The 24,659-nt window shown below is 29.5% G+C and overlaps 4 protein-coding genes across 9 annotated transcripts; all 4 read left to right on the forward strand.

The window, feature by feature from the left end:
- The first annotated feature begins 3,833 nt into the window (after nucleotides 1-3,833).
- LOC110605791 (abscisic stress-ripening protein 5) lies at nucleotides 3,834-4,667 on the forward strand. Its single transcript, XM_021744431.2, has 2 exons — nucleotides 3,834-4,207; nucleotides 4,297-4,667. The coding sequence occupies exons 1-2, from the start codon at nucleotides 3,929-3,931 to the stop codon at nucleotides 4,477-4,479; spliced, it is 462 nt and encodes a 153-aa protein (XP_021600123.1). The 5' UTR covers nucleotides 3,834-3,928; the 3' UTR covers nucleotides 4,480-4,667.
- A 1,343-nt stretch (nucleotides 4,668-6,010) lies between these two features.
- Nucleotides 6,011-6,646, forward strand: LOC110605792 (abscisic stress-ripening protein 2). Its single transcript, XM_021744432.2, has 2 exons — nucleotides 6,011-6,228; nucleotides 6,302-6,646. The coding sequence occupies exons 1-2, from the start codon at nucleotides 6,082-6,084 to the stop codon at nucleotides 6,482-6,484; spliced, it is 330 nt and encodes a 109-aa protein (XP_021600124.1). The 5' UTR covers nucleotides 6,011-6,081; the 3' UTR covers nucleotides 6,485-6,646.
- A 6,179-nt stretch (nucleotides 6,647-12,825) lies between these two features.
- On the forward strand, nucleotides 12,826-19,985 carry LOC110606502 (polypyrimidine tract-binding protein homolog 3). 6 transcript variants are annotated; one of them, XM_021745340.2, is made up of 15 exons: nucleotides 12,826-12,974; nucleotides 13,900-13,967; nucleotides 15,043-15,114; nucleotides 15,213-15,289; nucleotides 15,450-15,531; nucleotides 16,159-16,282; nucleotides 16,610-16,674; nucleotides 16,781-16,830; nucleotides 17,034-17,075; nucleotides 17,170-17,221; nucleotides 17,318-17,342; nucleotides 17,481-17,515; nucleotides 18,092-18,199; nucleotides 18,290-18,433; nucleotides 19,184-19,761. In XM_021745340.2, the coding sequence occupies exons 2-15, from the start codon at nucleotides 13,911-13,913 to the stop codon at nucleotides 19,583-19,585; spliced, it is 1,335 nt and encodes a 444-aa protein (XP_021601032.1). In that variant the 5' UTR covers nucleotides 12,826-12,974; nucleotides 13,900-13,910; the 3' UTR covers nucleotides 19,586-19,761. The 6 variants fall into 6 exon arrangements, with proteins under 6 accessions (XP_021601032.1, XP_021601033.1, XP_021601027.1 ...); XM_021745341.2 differs by having other exon boundaries at nucleotides 12,861-12,974; nucleotides 13,897-13,967; XM_021745335.2 differs by lacking the exon at nucleotides 12,826-12,974 and adding an exon at nucleotides 19,830-19,985 and having other exon boundaries at nucleotides 13,897-13,967; nucleotides 19,184-19,588.
- Nucleotides 19,986-21,146: 1,161 nt separating this feature from the next.
- Nucleotides 21,147-24,100, forward strand: LOC110605801 (5-formyltetrahydrofolate cyclo-ligase-like protein COG0212). Its single transcript, XM_021744439.2, has 6 exons — nucleotides 21,147-21,631; nucleotides 21,711-21,801; nucleotides 22,055-22,281; nucleotides 22,729-22,804; nucleotides 23,341-23,466; nucleotides 23,711-24,100. The coding sequence occupies exons 1-6, from the start codon at nucleotides 21,227-21,229 to the stop codon at nucleotides 23,869-23,871; spliced, it is 1,086 nt and encodes a 361-aa protein (XP_021600131.1). The 5' UTR covers nucleotides 21,147-21,226; the 3' UTR covers nucleotides 23,872-24,100.
- The last annotated feature ends 559 nt before the right edge of the window (nucleotides 24,101-24,659 follow it).

Genomic DNA, 24,659 nt, shown 5'->3' on the forward strand with positions numbered 1-24,659 from the left:
TAATTGAAAAACTGAAAAACCGATTTTATATATAGAAATACTAATTTTATATATTTTTAAATTTTATATGAATTTTTATGGATTTTTTAAATATTATTATTATGTATTCAAACAATATGTATTGATAAATTTATGTGAAATATTTATTAAATTATTCTACTGAAATTAAAAGTAAAAAATTAAAAAAATTACAGATTTTTATTTAAATCAAATCGATTTTTATCAGTTCGATTCGGTTTGATTATATTTTTATAATCAATTTTTTTAATTTTTAATATTTTTATACTTCAGTGTTCGGTTTTTTCGATTTGATTTAATTCGAAATCAAACCGACCGATTGCAGAGCCCTACTCATCACGTAAAATCTAAATTCAAAACTAAATTTTTTTTTTTAATTTAAATTTATCTCAAATATAAGATATCCAAATCCACCACAGAAGTGGAAAGTCATATCATGGTTATCGCATTATCTAATACAGTTCCTATCACTGTCTGACCTTATGCAGTTTTGATAATTTTTTAAATAATAATTTCTTAATTTCTTATATTTTATGTAATCCGATTCTACATAAATTTTTTTATTTTTTATTATATTAAAATATCTTTTTAATATATATATAAATAAAGTAAATAAAAATTATGAGATTTATAAAGTAATAAATTTATTATTTATAATTTTAAGTGTTTATTTTATTTTCTAACCAAAGTTAGACATTGTTTAAAAATAATTTTTATCAAAGTGAGATATTTATTTTAAAATTTTATAAAATAATAATACCCTTTGCTATGACAGCTGAGGAAAAGGTGAGTATCTGGGGAGTGGATATACCGTTTGCCGACACCTTCAATTCCACTGCTATTATGTGGACGCCACTCCACCGTCCATATTGAATCGGACCCACCAGCTCAATCAATCCACTTCCTGTCAGTTCAATTAAATTAGGTTGTGTTGGGTTATGTTTTTTTTTAAAAAAAAAAATTAGATAAAAAATTTAAATATTTATTAATTTTTATATTTATATCTTAATTTTAAAATTTTAAATAATAAAAATAATACTTTCATATTTATCTTAATTTTAACTATATACTTTAATCAATTTTAATTAAAAAATTTTTAATTCACATTTTTAATTCACTCTAAAATTATTTTTTAAAATATCTATTAAATAAAAAAAACAAAACATTTACATTAATTCATATTTATATTTAAATTATTATCTAAAATTTTTTTTATCACCTCTTAATTATAATAAAGAGAAATAAATTAAATATAAAAATTATTAAAAAATTACAATATAATTTTTAAAATTTTATTTAAATAATAAAATAATCTTTAAAATACATATTTTTACTTTAACAATATTCTTTTTTATTAATCTCATTATTTATTTTTCATTATCATTTATATATATATATATATAAATATAAATGATAATGAAAAATAAAAATATAAAATATAAAATATTTTATTTTATTTAATATTCTTAATATAAAATATAATTTTTAATCAAATTAACTAATAAATTAATATACATTATAAATATAATCGCTATATAAATAAATAAATAAAAAATTAAATATCTCAAATAATTTAGAAGAGATATAGTTAATATTTAAATTTTAATAAAAATAATAAAAAGATGACTTTACATAATAAAATACGTATATTAATATTATTAATATAAAATATAATTTTTTATATTCTAAAAATATATAGATAATTTATAATAGTGAGTATAAACCTTCAATAAAATATTTTAATATGTAATATTTATATACTATACTTCATATGGTGAAAATTTATTTATAATAAATATTTATTTAATATTATATATAATAAATACAAAGTAAATTTACTTTTAATATAAAATTTAAATTAAAAAATTATATGTTTATTAATATAACAAGAGATTATATTATAATTTATTATTAATTTTTTTTAAATTTAATTTAATCTTTAAATTATAATTATGATCGATCGACAAAGATTTAATTTTATTATATAAATATTTAAAATTTTAGATATAAATATAAATTAATGGTTTGAATTTTTTTATTCAATAAATCTTTTAAAAAATAATTTTATATACTATAATTTTTTTATTAAAATTAGTTGAGACAAACGCCTAAAATTAAGAAATATAAAAAAATTAATTTTATTATCTAAAATTTTATTGCTGGAAAAAATTTGTTTTCTAATAATTATTAAATTTATATAGTATTAAATAATTTATTATTTAAAATTTTAATTTTAAAAATATTTAAAATATTATTACAATTTTTAAAAATTTATTAATTAATCTTTTTTTATTTTAACTATTTGAAAAAAAATTTTAAAATACTCTTAATTAGAAAGATTAATAAATTTATATTTTTATAAATTCAAAAAATTAATTAATTAATTATTTTATGTTATAAATATTAAATAATAAAATATTTAAAATTAATGAATAATTGATTAATGGATTTTTTAATACTTCATTGGCGTTTTTAATGTGCTTTCAAAATTAAATAATTAACTAATAAATTTTTTTATATTACAAAAATTAAATAATAAATTATTTTTTATTTTTTATCTTTTATTTAATAAAATAAAAATGTATAGTTTGTTAATATTCTTACTTATTAGAAAATGATTTTTAAGTAAAAGAACTCAAAACTGAAAATTGTAAATATTTATTAAAATATTTTTTAAAATATTAAAAATATATCAACCAATTATTTTATTAATTTTAATTGTTGAATATTTTGCTATTGAGTACATATTATAAAGAAAAACTCAATAATTATTTTTTAATTTTTTAAAAATATTTACTAATTAAACTTTTGTATAATATTATTTTAAAATTTTTTTATAATATTTAAGCGTTAAAATATTTTAATATATTTTTTAAAATCAATATATTAATTAATGAATTTGCATTTAATTTAAATAAATAATAAAAATAAAAATTGCTTTTAATTTAAAAAAAATAAAAATCCTATAGTGTTATAAAAATATCATTAGTTAATTAATTTTTTTATCAATAAATATTTAGAGAGGGAGATGAAAATCAAATTCTCATTACCAGTAAGTTTTCAGATATACTTTATTAACCTATTTAATAATATAACAAATATTTATTATCAATAAAATATTTTCATTTGATTTGTTCTACTTAATGTCCTAAACAATAAAAAATATGCAAAATATTTTTTTTAAAAATGTTTACATAAATAATAATTTATTTTCTATAATGCAATTTAAAGAATAAAAAATATTATAAAGTTATATAGTAATTTATAAAAAAAATTGTCAAAAAACAGAAACTGAATTATTTTTTAAGAAACAATATTATTTTTTCAAAAAAATTAATATCTCATTTGTTAATAATATATTTTTTATTAATTATTTTTTTTAGTGTATCAAATATTAAAAATATAAAAATAAATTTATAAATAAAATCAATGGATACTAAAATCCACTTTTATTTATTTTTTAAAAGAAATAATTAATTATCTTCCCACATTTTCGGTTAGAAACTGAAAACTTCTTCAGAAGTGGATAATGATCCGTCAACTCCACAAGTCCTAAGACCTGGGCCAAATCGCCCATGTCGTTTTGTCCTTTTATTTGATCTTTCTTTTTTCTTTCTTTTTTCAGCCAAAAAAAAAATATTTCGAGAATAAATTGTTAAGATTTTTTTCCCGAAGAAATTGAAAAATAAAAAATAAAGGTAAGAGATTTTTTTTTTTTCCCTTTTAAAATTTGATAGAAAATTCAACCATAAGTAGAAAATTGAAATAGATATGCTTTGGGAAGAACCAGGCTTCCATCGCTTATAAATAGCCTCCACACCTGCAATGTCTCTCTCTCACAACACACCATACCACAACCCAAATCCTTCTATTTGTCTCTTTTCTTGTGCTTATTGCTTGAATCACCACCATGGCCGAAGAAAAGCACCGCCACCACCTCTTTCATCGCAATAAGGACGAGGAGAAACCCACTGGGGCCGCTGATGTCTACTCTCAGACTTCTGAGTTCTCTGAGATTACGGATTATCCTAGCAGCTATAAGACTTCTGAGTTCTCTGAGACTACGGATTATCCTAGCAGCTATAACTCACCACCTGATGCTCCAGACTACGAAAAAGAAGAGAAGCAACACAAGCGTCGCGAGCATTTGGGCGAACTCGGTGCAGCTGCTGCAGGTGCTTATGCCTTGGTACTATACTCTCACTTTTTTTTTATTTATTCTTATTTTATACTGTAGATTTCGATCGGTACTTCAACTCGTGATCTTTTATAATTCAGTACGAGAAGCATGAGGCAAAGAAAGATCCTGAACATGCTCACAGACACAAGATAGAAGAGGAAGCAGCAGCAGCAGTGGCGGTCGGAGCTGGCGGATTCGCCTTTCATGAGAAGCATGAGAAGAAAGAAGCCAAGAAAGAAGATGAAGAAACTCATGGAAAAAGACATCACCATCTCTTCTAAGTGTGCTTAATCAGTTAATCAATTATCTGTGTGCTTATACGTACGCTATCATCTCACGAATAATGAAAATAAAGTATTTGTGTGTGTAAATGTGGCTTTCAAAAGCCAAGACTTCTGCAGGTCTGTTAGTATTTTGTAGCTCTGTGTTTACTTCTATATTTTTAATTATAATATTTATGTTATAATAATTTGCTTTTCACTTTTCTTATTAATTAATAATTTTCTTTAAATTAATTAAATTTAATTATTTAAATGCTTAAAAATAATTAACTATTTGGCAGTAGGTAGCTAGATTATCAATCAAGTCATGTATATAGAACTAACCTTCACCTAAATGTGAACATCACCATTAATTTCCTCCACTTCACACTCCACATATAATAAATATTTCAACTTATCAATCAAAATAAGTTTTGAAAGGTAGTTCTGCGAATTAATATTTATCGAGAATATTTTATTTTTTAATGAATTAATTCGATGCAAATAAAATTTAATTTTAATTATATATTTTAAATGATAAATATTTTGAACCGTAAATACGTGTGAATAATAAAATAGTTAGTTGAAAGAGTAAAATTAAAATTATTTATAATTTTGGCTTTCATTTAATTAACTACATATATATACACACTAATTAACTAGATTTATTTAGTAGGAATGAGTACTATTTGATTTAAATTTAAAAAAATTGAAGGAACTGAATTAATTTAAAAATTGAATTAATTTTTTATTTAAATTTATTTGATTTATAATTTTAAAAATTTTAATTATTTTAATTTAATTTTAATAAAAAAAATTGAAAAAAAATCTAACCCATCAGTAATAATAATATATTATTTTTTATAATATATAGAGATTATATCATAATTAATATTAAAATATTTTAATTAAATTTTAGAATATTAAAAATTAAAAAAAAAATTATTAAAAAGTTTCGCTAATCAAATCGAATCAAACCAATTTTATTCAAATTGATTTCTTTTTAAAATTTATTTAATTCAATTTAATTAATTTCAATTTTAATTTATTCAATTTGAATGGAAAGGTGGGAATTACTTCTTCTCCCAAAATCTTTAATATATGAAAAAAAAACCTATATCTATCAGATACAAATGGATTCAATTGTAAACTTCCAGCTTTTTTTCATATATATTATATGTTTTGGCGTGTGGGTTACGTAATTATATTCTTTTAATAATTAATTTTAATTAAAATTTAAATTCAAGATTTTACAAAATATAAAAATAACTCTTCTATCTTAAAGCTCCATGTCATAAGTTAATTAATTAATATTATTATTATTAGCTCACCTATCTCTCTCTTCTTCTTCTTTTTCTAATTTTTATTTTTTGGGGTCAAAGGCTCACTTCTGAAATTAAATAATGGAAAGCTTGTATTTGCATCTGGTGTATATATCTTATGAGATCCCTCCACCTGTCTTGAATAGCCACATCCCCACATGAATTTTATAATAATATTGAAAAAGGTCCCACAATTTAACCTGTATCAAATTATAAATAGCTTACCCTAAACTCTTTCAAATCACACCCTAATCTTATTTTGATCGCTCATTTATACTAATTTCTGCTGCTACCTACAACTATGGCAGAAGAGAATAAGCACCACCACCTCTTCCACCATCACAAGGAAGGCGAAGAAGCTGTTGACTACAAGAAGGAAGAGAAGCACCACAAGCATCTGGAGCACCTCGGTGAACTTGGTGCTGCTGCTGCTGGCGCTTATGCCTTGGTAATAATTAATCTTTTATTTTCTTTCTTACATGATGAATTTACTTAATTTTATATTGGGTGTGTGTGATCAGCATGAGAAGCACCAGGAGAAGAAAGACCCAGAACATGCCCATAAACACAAGGTGGAAGAAGAGATTGCTGCAGCTGCTGCTGTAGGAGCTGGGGGATTTGCTTTCCACGAGCATCATGAGAAGAAAGAAGCTAAGAAAGAGGATGAAGAAGCTCATGGGAAGAAGCATCACCATCTCTTTTAACTTCATATATATTTGTATTTGCCTGTGTTTGTGTGTGTTTATATTGGATTTGCCTTTGCATGTTCTTCCCTGTAATAGATGCTTCTCTTCTTTGTGTATTATCTGTGTCAATGTCAAATGTTTCTACTAATTAAATAAAATTTTGTTTACTTTTAGATTTCATAGTTTGAGTTTTTAGAAGCATCTTGAAGTTGAATATTTGAAAATGATTTTTTTATGATTGTTATCAGAACAATTCTAATTATTTAAATTGAATTTATATAAAATTTATTTATATTATAAATATATATGGATCCAATTTTAAATAAGTATTCTTTCTGATAGCTTGATCGAATCTTTTAAATAAAAATAGTTATTATTATTATTTTTTGGTAAGTGTATTTTTTTGCAAATTATAATAATATAAAGTTTTATACTTCAAATCTATATTTTATGTCCATTTTATGAAATCTGTGTTGTTTTCTCAAAATAAGCTTCTAGCATTGAGGGTTTTGTTTCGAAATGAAAGAGATTAAAAAACCTGGCAGAAAAAAAACTAAAATTCATTTTTTATGTATAAAGGCAATCACATTTTTTAATTAGTATGCCCACATGTGATCACATTTTTTACATGACTCGATTTTTCATTTTTTAGTATACCTACTTGCAATCATATTTCTGATATGACTTGATTTTTCATTGTTTGGTATACCTATATACGATCACATTTCTGACATGATTCGAATTTTTATTTAACTGCATATCATTATTAAAAAATACAAATTTTTATTTAAATCTAAAAATGAAAATATTTGATACTTTAAAATTTGAAAAAAAAAAATGAGATATCAATCTTCTGATACTTAAAAGTAAAGATGTGAGTGTTTTTCACACTCAGTACTCTAATATTCGATTTATATTTAATACTCAACAATAATACTCGATCACTTGATAAATAACTAGTTATTATTAATTGATCAGCTAATATTTATAATATTTTTTATTTTTAAATTTATAATAACGCCATTTTCTTTCATTGTATAAATTAAAACTTATCATATTTTATGTAGGCATCTCTAAAATACTAATTAAAATTTTTATATTTTTTATTTTTAAATTAAATTTCTTATTAACTTGAAGATCAGAGTCGATTATCACTGACGTCATCCGCATATGTTTTTTAGGAATTGATTATTCATCACCACATGTACCTCATGTTTCCTAGAATATATCAATTGAATTTAATAAAAAAAACTGCATTATAGTATAATAAATAATAAAATAAAATAATATTTTAAATAACGAAAGAAAAGGGAGTACCTCAATAATAAAAAAAATATTAAAATGAGTAAAAAATAAATAAATCACATCTTAGGCTTTCTTTATTTAAAAAAAATATTTTTAAAAAATATTTTTATATTTTCTGATATTTAAAATATTAAAAAATTAATATAAAATATTTTCTTAATTAAAATTCAATCACGTTTAAGAAAAATTAATTCTTTTTTGAAAAAAAAATATTTTTTTACAGTTAAAAGTCTTATTAATATTAATATATATAAATTTATTGATATAATTTTTAAAATATAATTTTTAAAATTAAAAGTAAATAATAATAAATAATTTATTTTATTAAAATTATTTCAATAAATAAATTTTTTTATATAAAATATTTTTTATAAAAAAATCATTAAATATATAAAAATTATTTTTTACATACATACAGATTTAGAGTACTATGTAACTTAATGAGCCGGTAATTTCAACCATTTAAAATAAAAAATTTAGTGAATTAACGTATTTTTTAAAAAGTTAACTCAATATATTATAATATTATAATAATTAAATAATAAATTTTTAATTTTATTATTAAAAATATCAAGATTTGACATATTACAATAGCGGCAGATATAAGCAATGGAAGTTGGGTGAAGTGATAAAGCTGGGCATATCCATCAAATATGATTGTAGTTCTCTTGAGAAAAGTACCAGCAACCTTCCTTGATTTTACAGAAAATACTTTTTTAGAGAAGTATTTTCCATTTTTCAGGTTCTTGCATGTATGGTCTTGTGTTGTTTCTTTTGACTTTCTCCTAACTTGTGTACGGCGGTGATCGCGAAACACTCTCCTCTTGTTGGCATCGATCATATTTGAAGATAGGCTATTTTGGTCCGGCGTTGTACTTGGAGGTGATTGTGGACGTGCTCTCCTTTCTTGATCTCACACCATCCGTTTAAGCGTGTGCTTTCATTGCCTCCAACTCTGGTTCTTCGTTAAATCAGGCTTTCACGAGCGATGACCAAAGAGACGAGAGTTGGGGGTAACGCTTCTAGAGTTCGCCTTTTGGGTCAAGATTTGGGTCATTTGGCTATTAAAGTCTTTTATGTCGTTAATGGGTTAGTTTCTATTTATGGGCCTTGACACCCATAAAAATTATGAAAAAATAATAAAATAAAATATATTTAAAATAAATATAATTAAAATTTTAATAAAAAATTATTTTTTTAAATGGATAAAAAAAATTCATAAAAAAATAAAAAAAATAAAAATTACAAAAAATATGGAATACTTAAAAACTAAGGAAGATGTGTTAATTAACACATCTTATGCACATGAATCTCAGATAATTTATATTCATCACAAGTTTAAATTATTAACCAAATCTGAAACGAACAGTATAACTTCACCGGCACTGTGTTAAAGACTTGTAGTGCTGCATTCACACAATAAGATTTATGATCATCAACAACTCAAGTTTAATTCTTTTAAATATCGATTTAACCATAACTTTAACAGTCAAATTTCAACCAAAAAAATCTAAAAAATGTTACTGTGTCCAATAAAAATAAAACACTCAAAAAGACAATTGTTTAATTTTTCTCTGGAATCAAACACCACATCGAAAAAGACTTTTGTAGGAAAACAAGAAAGGAGTCAGAAATCTCGTGTGGAAAGTGCCGCTCATTGCGCCAGTCTTACGAGAGATTGGAGCTGCGTTAGCACAAGAGTTTCATCACTCTCTCTGAGAATCTGAGTAATCCACCAAGAGAACAACTTAACAAATCCATTGAAAACACCCGGTGGCTCAAATCCGAAGAATGAAAGAACGAAAAAGAAGAAAGACAATTCAAGAGAGAGAGAGAGAGAGAGAGAGAGAGAAAGAAGGATCGCGATCTCTTCCGGCTCAGCGACGGTGCGAGGCGAAGCTGAAGTTGGCGATTTATAGGGCTCGTGAGTCTTGCCTATGGCTTATATAGTGGGAGCTGGCTATCTTGTGCTAGGTTTGCCCTAATTCACAACTGAAAATTGATGTTAAAACGGTTTGTCGTTTAAATGTGCTTTCTTAAATAACCAATAATAACATTTTATTTATGCAAATGCGTATATCAAATATTAAATAAATTGTTTGAAATTAGTTAAATTTTCAAAATTTCTTTGTAAGTGTTAAATTAATTATTTTTAATTTTTATCTAAATTTATTGAAAATTTCAATTTAAATCTATTTAATTTAAAAATAAATAGGAGAATGATTTTATTAATACTTGAAATTAATCAATAAATTAAGAATTTTGTTAAAATTTTTTAGTTTGATGTTAAATTAAGTTTAATCTGAAGTCTGAATTAATTTAGAAAAAAATTATAAATGAGTTGATAAAGGTAAACATTTATTCATTTGAAATCTTAACATGTCCAGTTTAATTTGAAAATGAACATTATAAAAATAGATTAAAATGTCTTAAAAATCCAAAAGTTTAGCCGCTTATCAATTTTAACTGTTTTATTTTTAACAATTTTTAGCCTGATTCGAAAATTTTAAATTTATTTTTAAAAAAATATAAAAATACACTATTTTTGCTTTAGAGTTTATAATTTAATTTATATCAAAATATCATATATTATATCATGTCTCTACCAAATTGTGATAATTTTTTTATGCAGTCAAAAAATACTATGTGATAATTAAAATATAATTATTAATTAAAAAGTAAAAATATAAAAAAATATATTGTGATTTCTTCAATTTTTATTTTAATATTTGTGATCTAATGTGTATTAAATTAGTATTTAGTGATATAATTTTTATAGATTTAATCTATGAAACATGTAAATCTAACTTTGTAAAATACATTTTCAATATTTTATAAGATTTCAAAGGATCCGATGTATTTTGGAGCTAATTTATCTTTCTTTTCAAAATAAATCATCTTTTTCGTATGAGACATTTTAAGCAATACCATATTTTCCTCCTAAATGACAACTTGCTTCTTACGTATGTCTGCATAACTCTTCGACCTACTTACAGTTGTTCTGATTATTTCTCTGATAATGGGCACCACCCTGTTGGTGGTTTCTACCAATTCTAGTCCTACTAAAACCCTTTTTTTTCTACTTCTTCCCAACAAACAAGCGATCTGCACTTTTTCCCATGTAAGTTTCATATGGAGCCATCCCAATACTAGCATGATAACTGTTATTATAGGCAAACTCAACTAATGGTAGATGTTGCCTCTAAGAATCACCAAAATCTAGCACACATTCTTAATATGTCCTCTATGGTTTGGATAGTCATTTCCGACTGTCCATCAATCTGTGAGTGGAAAGCAATGCTAAAATATAACCTTGTGCCTAAAGTATTCTGCAGACTCTATCAAAATCTAGAGGTAAACTGGAGTCTCCCATCTGACACTATAAAAACTAGAGTCCCATATAGTCTGATGATTTTTTTCACGTAGATCTGTGCCAATTTATCCACCGAATAATCACTCTTGACAATAATAATGTGAACAAATTTGATCAATCTATTCACTATTACCTATATAGAGTTGTGTCTCTTGGACGTCATTGGTAATCCCACTACAAAATTCATTGTCATGTTTTTTCATTTTTATTCTTGAATGGGAAAATTACTTCTTAGTCCATGAGATTTAACGTAATTAACACTTCTGTCCATCTATTTTGGCGACCCAACACTTAAGTCCCTCACTTTCTCTTCCGTCCAAATTCATAGTCATTTCGTCCATTTAAACCGTTTGGTCAAAGAGTCAAAGGTGAGAGGTGATAATTTTTTCCAAAAATACCCTTCTCTCAGTGTGAAATTCTTATTTTTTTTCTCTTTCATGTTTTCTCCGGTTGTAGAAGAAGAAGAAGAAGAAGTTGCAAAAAGGGTAGGAAGAAGAAGAAGAAGAAGAAGAAAGAAGTTGCAAAAAGGGTAGGAAGAAGAAGAAGAAGAAAGAAGAATAAGAAGTTGCAGAAAGGGTAGGAAGAAGAAGAAGAAGAAGAAGAATAGGCATTTAGGTTTGGGTTTTGTGATTTTGAAATAGCGGGATTTTTAGTGAGGGTTAATTTTGTCAATTCACGTGTCCCAAACGGCTATTTTTGACGGAAAGACTATGAATTTGGACAGAAAAGAAAGTGAGAGATTTAAGTGTTGGGTTGCCAAAATAGAGGAACAGAAATGTTAATTACGTTAAACCTCAGGAACTAAAAAGTAATTTTCCCTTCTTGAATCAATAGTGGGTTGAGCATTTCAACTTCACCCTCTAATACACTTCACAAGCGGACATGGGTAGAACTGCTTAGTGATTATTATTGCAAAATTCAGTATTATTCGGATATTAAAGTTGGTATATGGACCGGACAAAACTCGCCTTCTTAACTTTAGGGCGAGACTCCATAAGAAAGTTATTGTTAACAACTATAATCCCGCAGGTCTTTTTTATACTTTCGATCACAGGATTCCAGACCAATTAGCCAGTGAAGATCCTTTACCAACAAGCCAGCTACGTTATTACAGAATTATTAGAAAATATTATATTTATCCATATCTTCTTACCGTATAAAAGGAGATCAATCATAGAAGTAAATGTACGTTGTCCTCTCACACCACTACTCTTAAGTTCTAAATATTATACTCGCTCTCTTTTCATTTTACTAACTTGAGCATTGAATTGGTTGTCGTGAGTACCCACTACCTCATATTATCTTTCTCATAAGTTTAGTCAATCACAACACAGTTATATTTCAGCTACGTCATCAATCTAATCTCTATAACGTTAATTTTATTTTTTAACTAATAATTATATTTTAATTGTCACGTTAACATTTCTTGATGGTGTTAAAAAATTTACGCTATTTTCTAATGAAATGATATTATAAGTAATATTTTAATGTAAATTAAACTCTAGATTGTAAAGTAAAAAGAGTGAAATCGCAAACTATTTTTTTATATTTTAAATATATAATTATAAAAAATTTAAGATATATAAATATATATATATTTTTTTGCAATTATCCACCAAATTACCTCTTTTCAGGCTAAAAAAAACAGGCAACATAGGAGATGCGGGGCCCACCACAGTACTCCGGAGATAGGGTAAAACGGCTTCGAACAGAAACAACATACGTGCATAGCAGTCGATCTCTATATACATCTCCGATCCTCTTTTTTTTCATTTCTCTCCATCTCTGTTCAGTCTCTTTTCTCCATCTCTCTATCTTTATTTCTCTCAGGCAAGTTCTTCATCTATCTCTCGCTTTTCCATGTTCGATCTCACTCTGCTTTCATAGATGAATGTATAGTCTGTTAGGTCGCTGAGAAAATCTTAACCAGAAATGAAGTTTTTAGCTTCGAATTTCATTGTTATTAGCTATTATTTAGACCCGAAGTTTTTGTTTTTAACCCCGTTTTGCTCTTGTTTCTCAGCTTCTGAATAGGGCCCTAGGGTTTTCAGTTTTCGCATACTCTAAATGATTTATTTTTTCCACCTTTGGGGTTTAACACCGTCTCGTTTTGGTTTACTGCGATAGTTTTTTTATTTCTTTATTCGGACCTTTTACAATTAACTTCTTGAATACTCATTATAAATTGCTTCTGATTTATTCATGCATTGCAGGAAATAAGAACAATTACGTTGTACAAATAGTTTGTCTAGCTTTTTAAACGATTAATTACTGAACTTGATTTAGTTTTTTACGCAACGTCCCTTTTTAATTATTACATACTAGTCCAGTGTAAAACTTGCTTTTTTCGTTTTTTATTGTAAAGTTGTTCATTTGAGGTCTGCATTAGCATTTTCTTGTGTAATGCTTATAAATGGAGTGATTTGGTGTAGTTGATTCCATTTTGGGTGAGATACTTACATTGTATATGTAGCTCTTTTAGATGCTTAAACATAAATTACTGAACTTGATTTGGTTTTTATGCAACTTTATGTTTTTAATGATTAAATCTGGTCTACGTGTAAAACTTGCGATTTCAGTTTTCGAATGTGAACACTGTTGTTCATTTGACTACTGAATGAGCATTGTCTTGTGCTGTTTATTGGTGGAGGGAGCTGGTATAATTAGTTGCTTCCCTTTTGGTTGAGATACTCTTCAATGAGATATGATGCTTTGGGTACTGGAAATATGAACTGTGGGATTGCTTTTGTAGCAGGGTGGTACAAAATGGCAGAACTTTCCAAAGTCATCCACGTACGCAATGTGGGGCATGAAATTTCTGAAGTAATTTCTCTCTCTCTTTATTTTGGTTGCTCATGTGTATATGCACAGAGTTATTCAATGAAGGGTATTGTCTTTTTATTTATACAAGTGTCACATGTTTTCAAAATGTTTTTTTATGATTGATGATAAGGTGTTCACCCTAAATGTAAAAGATGTTTTGGCATGTTACATTCACAAGCAGAAGTGAACGTTTACATTATGATTAGAATGGAGTTTCTCCTTTGCAAATATGAATATAGAAACTCAACTTACTAAATATAGAAAATTGTATAAATATTATTCACCATTATACCATTTCTGCAATTGTCCAGAGTGATAGTAAAACTTGGAAAAATTCAACCGTTTTCTTGTAGAAAGTCTCAATTGAACTGGTGAAACCAATATGCAATAGGATGAGAAGATGATAATTATGGCAGATAAAGATAAAACAATGAAAAAATCCATAATAGGGCACACTTTTTCTGGGATTTTCCCCCTCTCTTATTACAACTTGAGTTATTGCCTTATTTGCATGCAATGAACATAAGGATTCTTCTTCTATCAAACATAGATTTGTAGCATAAGATGAGCTAAGCTGCCAATTATTAGGCCTGAGCCTGAGCTATATTCCTGCTGTTAGCTAAGGTTTAGTATAATCCAGTCTCTGAGTGAGAAATACTAGATTGGGCTTGATTTTACATACTTTTAAGCAGGAATATCTCAAATAAAATGGTTATTTTGTTTAACTGAGGCTGAGTTAATATTGTGTCCTATATGCTATAGTTTATCTTAACCACAGAATGCCATAAGGCATTAACTAGGAAATTTGTTGGATGAACTGAGAGGTTGTTCCATATTGGTCAGAACACTTTATATTCTTAAGTGGTTTTGAACTTGAGTGTAATAGGAAACTACTGTTTTGTGTGAGAATTATTTTGTCGCAATCAAAAAGCGCTCATCTTTTCTTCAGGAGAAGGCCTTGCAGTTTTTTCCTCTTCTCTCCTTTTTCTTGAAAAATTGATCAGATTATGGCATGTTATCTCTTTAATCAGCTGAGCATATTTATCTCTGATGCTTCATGCGATACCCTTTTCAGAATGATTTGCTTCAGTTATTCCAGCCATTTGGGATCATAACAAAACTTGTTATGCTTCGTGCTAAAAATCAGGTTTTTATTTTCTACTAATCAGAAGTGGCTGTAATTTCTATTTTGAGCTTAAGCAAAATGCACTAGAGCATATTGTGTTATTCCAACTATATGTGCAGGCTCTCCTCCAAATGCAAGATGTTGCTTCAGCCATGAATGCTCTGCAATTCTACTCAAATGTCCAGCCAACCATAAGGTATGCCAATTTGCATATGCTTGTTATGGAAAACTTGGCATTGAGGATATTTCGTTTTTGTCATTGTAGAATCTTGTGATCTAAAAGGAGCTATCAAAGGCTTTATTGTCTCAAGCATTCAAATTTTAATTACGTTGTGAATCTACTTTTGTTCTATTAGGGGTAGAAATGTTTATGTCCAATTCTCATCGCATCAGGAACTAACCACAATGGATCAAAATTCTCAAGGACGAGGAGATGAGGTTGGTGCTTCATACTAATATGTTTAAGTTGAAAAGTAGTTGTGTGGTTTATATTTATGCATAAAGCATTTTAAGGACCAATCCTTTGTGGAATTGCCTTTCAATTGTTACATACCATTAGTTGATGTTGGCTTAAAATGTTAAACAATGAAGATTTTTTTCCTAAGAAGAAACAGAGTGTTAAGGATGATCGCGAACTAGGACCTTATTCATTATAGGAAGTAAATGAACTTGTTCAGCTCTGCTGGCGTATAGAGGAACAATACGTTTGTTACTGTTATAGTTTAAGGGTAATATAAATCATTAACTTGTAACAGTTGTGCAATTAAATCATTTTGATTTCCTTATGAAAAGCAAATTATAACTCTACAATGACCACTGACAGTTAGCTTTTCTGACTTGCTGCCTGGATTTTGCTATTCTCATTTACTTTTTTTTTCTTTTTAATTATTGTCACTTGTTAAATGCTTTCTTTAAGTTTAACTTTTATTCTTATTTTGTTTGTGCTTTTTTTTCGAATTAAAATTCTTTCTATATATCTCTCCTCCCTATCTATGCTTCTCTATTTATTCTCTTCTCTCTCTTCTGTCTCTATGGTGTTTGCTGTTGGGGACTCTGGATGCACAGCCAAATCGCATTCTTTTAGTTACAATCCATCACATGCTATATCCTATTACTGTGGAAGTGCTGCATCAAGTTTTTTCTCCCCATGGATTTGTGGAGAAGATCGTCACATTTCAGAAGTCGGCTGGTCAGCTTCTTCAAGTTTTCTTCTCTTTCTCTCTCTTTTCTCCCTCGCCTCTCCACTTGCAAATTTTAATTCTCACCTAGAGACTTAAGGTCTTTTTGTATGCTTATATTTTCATGATGAACATTCTAATGGGTCTGCCAAATGGCTTTATAGTTTTGAATAATCTGTAATATTTTCCCTAACTCTTTGCTTTGAGTGCTTTTGTGGAATGCTTTTATGATTTTCAGTGGGTGACAGAGGCATAATGATTTCAACAGAGTTGTGCAAAAGAGTTTTCCATGGTTTTTAATAGTTATTTTCCCTTTATTATCCCTGCTCACTGTTCAGGTTTTCAAGCTCTTATTCAGTATCAGTTGCGCCAGAGTGCTGTTGCAGCTAGGACTTCTCTTCAGGTAGTATTCTATCTTTTATTTCCCAATGTGACATTCATCTGTAAGTTTGTTTGAGACTTGCAAGTGGCTTGATTTTGGATAAGTTTGATGCTTGTCTATGTTGTAGGGACGGAATATTTATGATGGTTGCTGTCAGCTGGACATTCAGTTTTCAAAGTAAGTAATACATTTTACTAATTATTATCTACTTTTAACTGCCGACAAAAAGAAAACGCTATCTGTTGCTGTCTTTTTTTCTTGGTTGTGTTTGAGTATGATTATCCATGATTTCACCTTTGGATGTGCAAAAAGGAAAAAAAAAGTATTTAAATCTTTGTCCTCTTGCTGATATAAATTTATTCTTCATTGTTGCCCTCCAGCTTGGATGAGTTGCAAGTGAACTACAATAACGATCGATCAAGGTTTGCGATAGTTGCATGAATTGACAGTATAACTCTCTTCTATCGTTGAAACATTATCCTATCATTTTCAATAATATTATGTCTCTTTGTGCAGGGATTTCACTAACCCACATCTACCTTCTGAACAGAAAGGCAGATCTTCACAGGTATGCTATATTCTGTGGTTTTATTTTTCATGAGTTCACATGCATGTTAGTAAATAGAGATTGAGAAATATTAAATTCCTCTCTTTCTTCATGCAGCAGGCTGGATATGGTGATGTAGGAGGTATGATATGATTTATCTTCAAGCTCCTGAGGCTGGGGCAGTTGTTGAATTTGGAAGCTATGCAGTGACTATTAGCTCATTCTTTTAATATCTTGCTTGATTATAACTGATTCTCTTTTTCGTTTTTCTCTGCTGCAGTTGCATATCCACAGGTGGGTATTGCTCAGGTCGCGGTAAAAGTTATCACACACGATTTGTCTGTTGGCTGTTATCACCTTTTTGCTTTTTTTTTTTGTCTCCCTTTCTGTTGAATATTAATATACATATGTTTTTTCAATGATTCCAATACTGCTTTCAAATATTCCTCTTATGTCACTACTTAGGTTTGTTTATTTAGTTTAGGACATGGAATTGAGAGTCGGATACTCGATTGTTTACTGATGGATTTGGGTGGACATTATACAAATCCATATCCCTTGCTGCATTTCTCCCAATATTGTTTGGAACAATTCCTGGAATAAGCAGAAGCATCATAACCCCACAAAATTCAACATGGAAAATGAAAAAAGAAGGAAATAACGAGGCATGAATTGATGCCTCAGAATTCTCTGTTTGTTGGATCTTGTTTTGTGTTATACAGTAATGTTTACATGAATAATGCTTGAGATTTTCATGCGAATTAGTTGGATCGTTTTTTATGGGCCCTCATCAAGATAATTCTTCAAAGCTTCTTTATTTTCTAAAGTTGTTTTAAATGAAACTTTTTAAATTTTGATACAGTTTGATTTATTTGTTCATATATTGATTAGATGGCGAATGCAGCTGCAATTGCTGCTGCCTTTGGTGGAGGTTTGCCTCCTGGAATTAGTGGGACGAATGATAGGTGTACAGTCCTTGTATCCAATTTAAATCCTGATGTAAGTTACCTCTGCTCTTTCCATTCTGTGAATTTTTTACTTTTGGTTGACATATCTGCTATTCACATTGAAAAACTTTCCTGTGCTCAGAGAATAGATGAAGATAAGCTTTTTAACCTGTTTTCCCTCTATGGAAACATTGTGAGGATTAAGCTTCTCCACAATAAACCAGATCATGCACTTGTTCAGATGGGGGATGGTTTTCAGGCTGAATTGGCGGTTCATTTCCTGAAGGTCTTATCATAAAAGCTTCTCATGCTACATTACATTGATTGATACTTTTTCTAATGTTTTATTGGGTTTTCTTTGCACCTGCTCCTTGAAATTGATGGTATGCTTAAATGTCAAGTCTCATGGATGAAATTGGTTTATTTTCTTAATATTTTAACTTTAATGAGCATTGGCAGCATTTCTCCCCACACAAATGAAGCTGTATCTTTCTGTCAGTCCAATGGATAAGATGATATATAAGAACTCTAGGATTCAGATGGCTTCGCTGGGAAAAACAAGCAATTGATCTTTCATTCATGCCTATATTTATTTCCTTATTTTATGTTGATTCTTCCTGCATTTTTGGCGGTGTCAATCCTTGTATCATTGATTTCTGTGGTTCTGCTGCCTGCTTATTTAAAGGATCAAATCACAATGGTTTGTGAAGTTGGTGTTCAATAGTTTTGATATATGAAATAAGAATGATAAAGAAGAAAAAAGGACAGGTTCTACCGGTACTTACAGTAACTGTCCCTTTGGGTGGAAATTTGTCTTCCTCCTTGCTTCTGTGGTTTCAGATAATCCATGAATTAGGGAATCAATCTCAGTTGTTTGTTTGAATCTCCCTCTTCCACTTTATTTGCATTTCTTTCACTTGCTCCTGCCAGTGAAAGAAATGCAAATAAAGTGGTCTTTTCAGGTCTTTTATCTTTGTTTGATGGGCTCTTAATTTTTAAAACTGAACATTTTTAATGGTTTTCAAATGTGGAACAGGGTGCAATGCTTTTCGGGAAGCGGCTGGAGGTTAACTTTTCTAAGCATCCAAACATAACTCAAGGTGCTGATACACATGAGTACAGCAACTCCAATCTCAATCGCTTCAACCGAAATGCTGCAAAGAACTACAAGTACTGCTGCTCACCAACAAAGATGATCCACCTTTCCACTCTTCCTCAGGACATCACTGAAGAGGAGATAGTGAGCCATTTGGAGGATCATGGTGCCATTGTCAACACTAAACTCTTTGAGATGAATGGGAAGAAGCAGGCCCTTGTTCTGTTTGAAACTGAGGAGCAGGCCACTGAAGCCCTCGTGTGCAAACATGCGAGTTCACTTGCTGGGTCAATAATCCGGATTTCCTTCTCCCAGCTACAATCAATTAGAGAAACCTCATAGAAGGTAATTGCAGTTATGAATAGACTTTTTAAGGACTCTTGGTAGTCAGTGATATTTAATCTGATGTATTGGTGATGTGCTGTTATGCGTTGCTTTCTCTTCTCCTGTAACAGTTCACTGCTTTGATACTGGATGGATTCTGCTTTTGGTTTTTATTATCCTCCTTTAACCTCTAATGTTTGTACCAGTTATTTATTAGGTTCATTCAATGAGGACCCTTAATTAGATTCATTGTTTGCAGCAGATAATGCGCAGTTTTGGCGAGTAGGGGTAGGGAGCATGTTAAATCCTTTTCAAGTTGAGGAATCTGTTTTGTATCATTTTTGTATATTGTTTGTACTTGAGGCTAATTGGGCCTTTTTCGGTTACGTTCTTAATCCAACGCCCAATTTGTCTGTCCTGCTCGTATGAGTTTCTTTTTGTTGTTGTTCGTCTATTTATCCCTTCATTCTTCTTCTTCCTCTTCTGCTGCTGCACCCCCTCCCCTCCCCCCCTCTTTTTTCCTCCTCTGCCAGTGCTGCTGCTGCTTCTTCTTCTCTATCCATATGTTTGGTATGATTTATTTTGCAAGAAAAAATTCAAATAAATTCTTATAAAATCATGCAATCATTTATGCATGTTTTTATTTCATTTGAAAATGAAAATTTTTTAAATTAAAATGAAATGAATTCTTTCATTCTAAATAAGAAAATTGATAAAAAAAATTAAATTGAATTGAATTTTTATGAAATTTTTTATTTAAAACAGTGTGTGTTACTAGAGGTTCTGATAAATGATAGTTTTTTAGAGGTGAGCTTATTTTGATTTTAACTGAACAATCAATTTGTTTTTTATTTCGTTTTCTTTTTGGGGTAAATTAGTGTGGCTTTGTTTACTACTTTTAAATATTTTGGTTTTCGAGTGCGTTATGATTATGAAGGGAGACAAATGACGGAACCAAAGCTAAACCTATCAAGATTATGTTGTGCTACTCGATACTCTTTGTTTGAGAGTCCTTTTACGATGTCGTGCTCGTTGCTTTTTCTAAACCCCATCCCTCTCACATGCCATAGATCTCCCTCATTTCTCAGCAGTCAGCAACGCCATCAACCCAATTTTTTCACTTCAGTTGCATAAAGATTACTAGGCAATCAATTCGTTATGTTTAATTTTGTTAGCAATGTATTTTTATTTTCTTTTTGGGTTTTAATCACAAGGATTCCTAACTCAATTAGCTAAAATTAAATCCTTCTATTTTATTTTAATTAGGACTCTTCAAACTTCACATTACTGGTATAAATTTAATACCACATTTCAAAATAATGTTGTAAGGACGATTTTTATTCAGCATATAATTTAATTTAATTACTAATATTTGTTTAATTATAAATTCAGAATATTTTTAAAAGATTTATCATTTTTATTACCAAACACATTTTTTGACAAACAAAAAACATGATAGTAGTTTACTATATTATACTAAATTAATTTGAGTTGGCTTTCAGATTAAATTTTTTACTCCAAGGTCAGTTGAACTTATAGCTGCGAAATCTGAGCCGTCCATTCCTTATCACATTTTTTCACGCTAGCTACAAAATTTACACCGGAACATTTTCCAAAAAGAAAAGAAAAATCAAACCAGTGGAGTGCGGAAATAGATAGATGGATTCAACCCTGAATCGAATATCAGCTTCAGCTGCTCCTTTTTCAGTTTACAAATTTCAAAAGCTTCATTTTCTATCTTCTTCTTCCACTAGAATTTCTGTTAAGCGACTCTTCTGTTCCAATTCCAAGCTGGAAATTAATCGTCCCCAAGACGACGCCGTTCTCGACGAGTCCGCTTTTGAGGCCCAGAGATTACGCCTTGACGCCAAGGCTAGAGAAGCCATGGCCGAGACTTCTAAGAGAGAGATGGAGGCGGATACTGAAGATGATCCCAAAGCTTGGAAATGGGTGATCCGTAAGAGAATTTGGGATTTTATGGAGGCCCGTAACTTTGCCCAGAATCCGCGACCTGTTCACCATCGTATCCCCAATTTTGTTGGCGCCTCAGCTGCTGCTAAGAATGTAACAGTAACAATAAAATCGATTTTCTGTTTTGTTTGATGTAGTGGATTTGACTTGTTAATGGGTCGGGTTATGGCAGTTGGCCGGGTTGGATGTGTTCCGGAATGCGGATTGTGTGAAGGTAAACCCTGATTCTCCTCAAAAGCAAGTCAGGTTTCTCACTCTCTCTGGTTAGTTTTTTCTTCGGTTCTTCTTCTTGTTTATTTATTTATGGAAAATTTATTATTTATTCTCCACAGTAGTAGAAACTTCTTAGTTCATCTCTTTATTTTAAGAAAATATTATCTCTTAAGTTTTTAAAATTAGTTGGTCTCTATATTTTAAAATACGTACTCTTTTTAAAAAAGTCTATCAATGAATAAAAGCTGGTTGTTTTCTTATTGTCGGTTTTTGATTGAGAAGCTGATGATCATGTATGCACAGGTGGAAAGAAACTGTTGACTCCTCAACCCCGATTGAGGACAGGGTTTTTCTCTGTTCTTGAATCCCATTTCTTGCCTCCTAATGCCATTAACGAGGCATGCACCTCTGTAGGGGTTGCCAAGTATGGAAGGCCAATTGGGTTGGATGAAAAGATCAAAGTAGATCTAATTGTCATTGGTTCAGTTGCTGTTGACCCAAATACAGGTGCTCGTCTTGGCAAAGGAGAGGTAATAGCATCTTATATTCTATTCTACACCTCTTGATCGTTGCTGCAACATATATTATAGATGGGAAATTCTTCCTCACAGCCGGATGTATACTCTAACCAATCCACAACTAATATGTTTGCAAAAATCTTGTTGAAAATCATGGTGGTTGGTTTCTGATTGCTTGGGTGTATAAACACTCTGGTTTCGGCCAAGAATTTTCCATTACAGATAGTTGTAGTTGATGGCTTAACGCCATCATGTCTGACTGTTTTCACAGTGTATCTTGATCCTTTTATATCCTGTCATGGGCTAAGGTTTCAGTCTTCAGATCATGTACGAGTCTTTGACATTTTGTCAATGTCTTAGTATTAGTTAATAAGGCTACTCATCTCCACTTTCGGAGTAAAAAATGTGGTAAAAGGTTTTATAAAGATTATGTGATGTTGAAAGAGATTTTGGGTGCAGGGATTTGCAGAACTTGAATATGGGATGCTGCGGTATATGGGGGCAATTGATGATTCAACACCAGTTGTCACCTCTGGTAAGTGCAATAGTTGTCCTGGATCCTACTTCCACCCTTCCTTTTATCTCAATACCTCAAGCAGATGCTCTTTTTCTTCTTCTTTTTCCTTTTCCTTTTTTTTTTAAAAGATTATGGAAAAAAAATATGTCAACCTAAATTCTCTCCCCCCCCCCCCAAAAAAAAAAAAAAAAAAAAAAGTCTGGAGGATTAGTAAAAGCTGCAATACCATCTCTTTATTAAGCAACATTGTGACTAGATTTCATGTTCATGCAAGTTGTCATCTTGAGCAAAATAGATATTAAGCTATTATGTTTCTTGAGATCAGTACTTCTCTTTCCAAATTATAATGGTAGGGTCATTTTGTAGTTGGAGAGAGAAGGAAATGAATGGTAATTCCTTATTGAGTGCAAACATAAAACGTAGGTGGGTATTCCATTGTATCTAATGCATATAACTCAGAGTATGAACAGTTATATTCAATTTTAATTATCATATATTATGAATATCATAATTCAACTATTTTGGTGCTTCATTCTCTCTTATTGCCGGTGCAGTGCATGATTGCCAATTAGTAGATGATATTCCAGTGGAGAAATTGTTGATCCATGATGTTCCTGTTGACATCATATGCACTCCCACCCAAGTCATATTCACCAACACAACCATCCTCAAGCCTCAAGGTTTGTGAAGCAATAAAGTTGGTAGTTTAAGCCTCTAACCATCTCCATCTTAATTTTCTTTACGAAGTGGTGTTAATGATCTCATGATTAAATTTGAATCTCTGCCTTGTGAAAGGCATTAGCTGTAGTAACTTGTGAATGGCAAAAAAGGGTATCAAGAAATTGATTTGTTATATGATGGGATGAAATAGTCTTAAATCAACTTTTTTTCTTCTTTTTCCTTTTGGGGGTGCTTCTCTTGCAGGTATCTACTGGGAGAAATTGTCTCTAGAGAAGCTTGGCCAAATTCGGATACTTAGAGAGCTTAAGAGCAGAATTGAAAGGGAGAGTGGGCAGAAACTTCCTTGTGGACCATCTGAGAAACTACCCCCTACGGCTCAGCGGAGAAGGAATTCTAGGAAATGATTTTATATGTGAGTTTTAATGCAAATAACTAGCATACAATAGATCAAACACTACATACGTATTATCACTTTTTCTTTCAAAAAAAGAAAGAGAAAGAAAGAAAGCTTCACTTCGACTTTTTTAAGTGAGATATTGCTCTTATCAATATCCTCCACGCATATGTAAATTGTATATATGAGATTTCAGGTGATGATAGCAAATTGGACTGAATTATTATATAGTTCCCTAATCCCTAGTTCATCATAATAATTAAGTTGATTTTTGCGCTTTGAAACTTGGATGAATCAGTTTTTTATTTTGTGGGTGATAAAGCCTTTTCGGCCGTGGAACTCTTGCTTGTTGGACGGTTTCCGGTGATGGTTTCGATATTGGGTAGGCAATATTTTTTCAAATTAATCATTTAAAAATATTAAAAATACATCATTCTCATAATCCCCTTTATTAGTATTAATGATTTAGGTTTTGAGCCTTAAAATGCTTAAGCGCAGATAGTTCAGAACAGCAAAAAAAGCTCAAGCATCGCCCGAAAGATGCTTGAGAGTAAATAGTTTGAAAAGTGATAAGGGCAAAAATAGTTCAGAAAGCGTTTGAGGACAAAAATATCCAGAAATTATGAAGAGTCAAAGGACTCGAAATAAAGAATTGATGCTAAAATGTACGGAGTATTATATAGAGTAAAAGAGTTCGGACGAAAAATTAAAACTAAAGAATTGAAAAAAGAGCTAAAATGCTCGTATAAATAGTTAGCGCTAAAGAATTCAGAATGATATAGAAAATCAAAGAGTTTG

This window comes from Manihot esculenta, chromosome 18 (assembly GCF_001659605.2).
Source record: "Manihot esculenta cultivar AM560-2 chromosome 18, M.esculenta_v8, whole genome shotgun sequence".
Classification (NCBI taxonomy): Eukaryota; Viridiplantae; Streptophyta; class Magnoliopsida; order Malpighiales; family Euphorbiaceae; genus Manihot; species Manihot esculenta.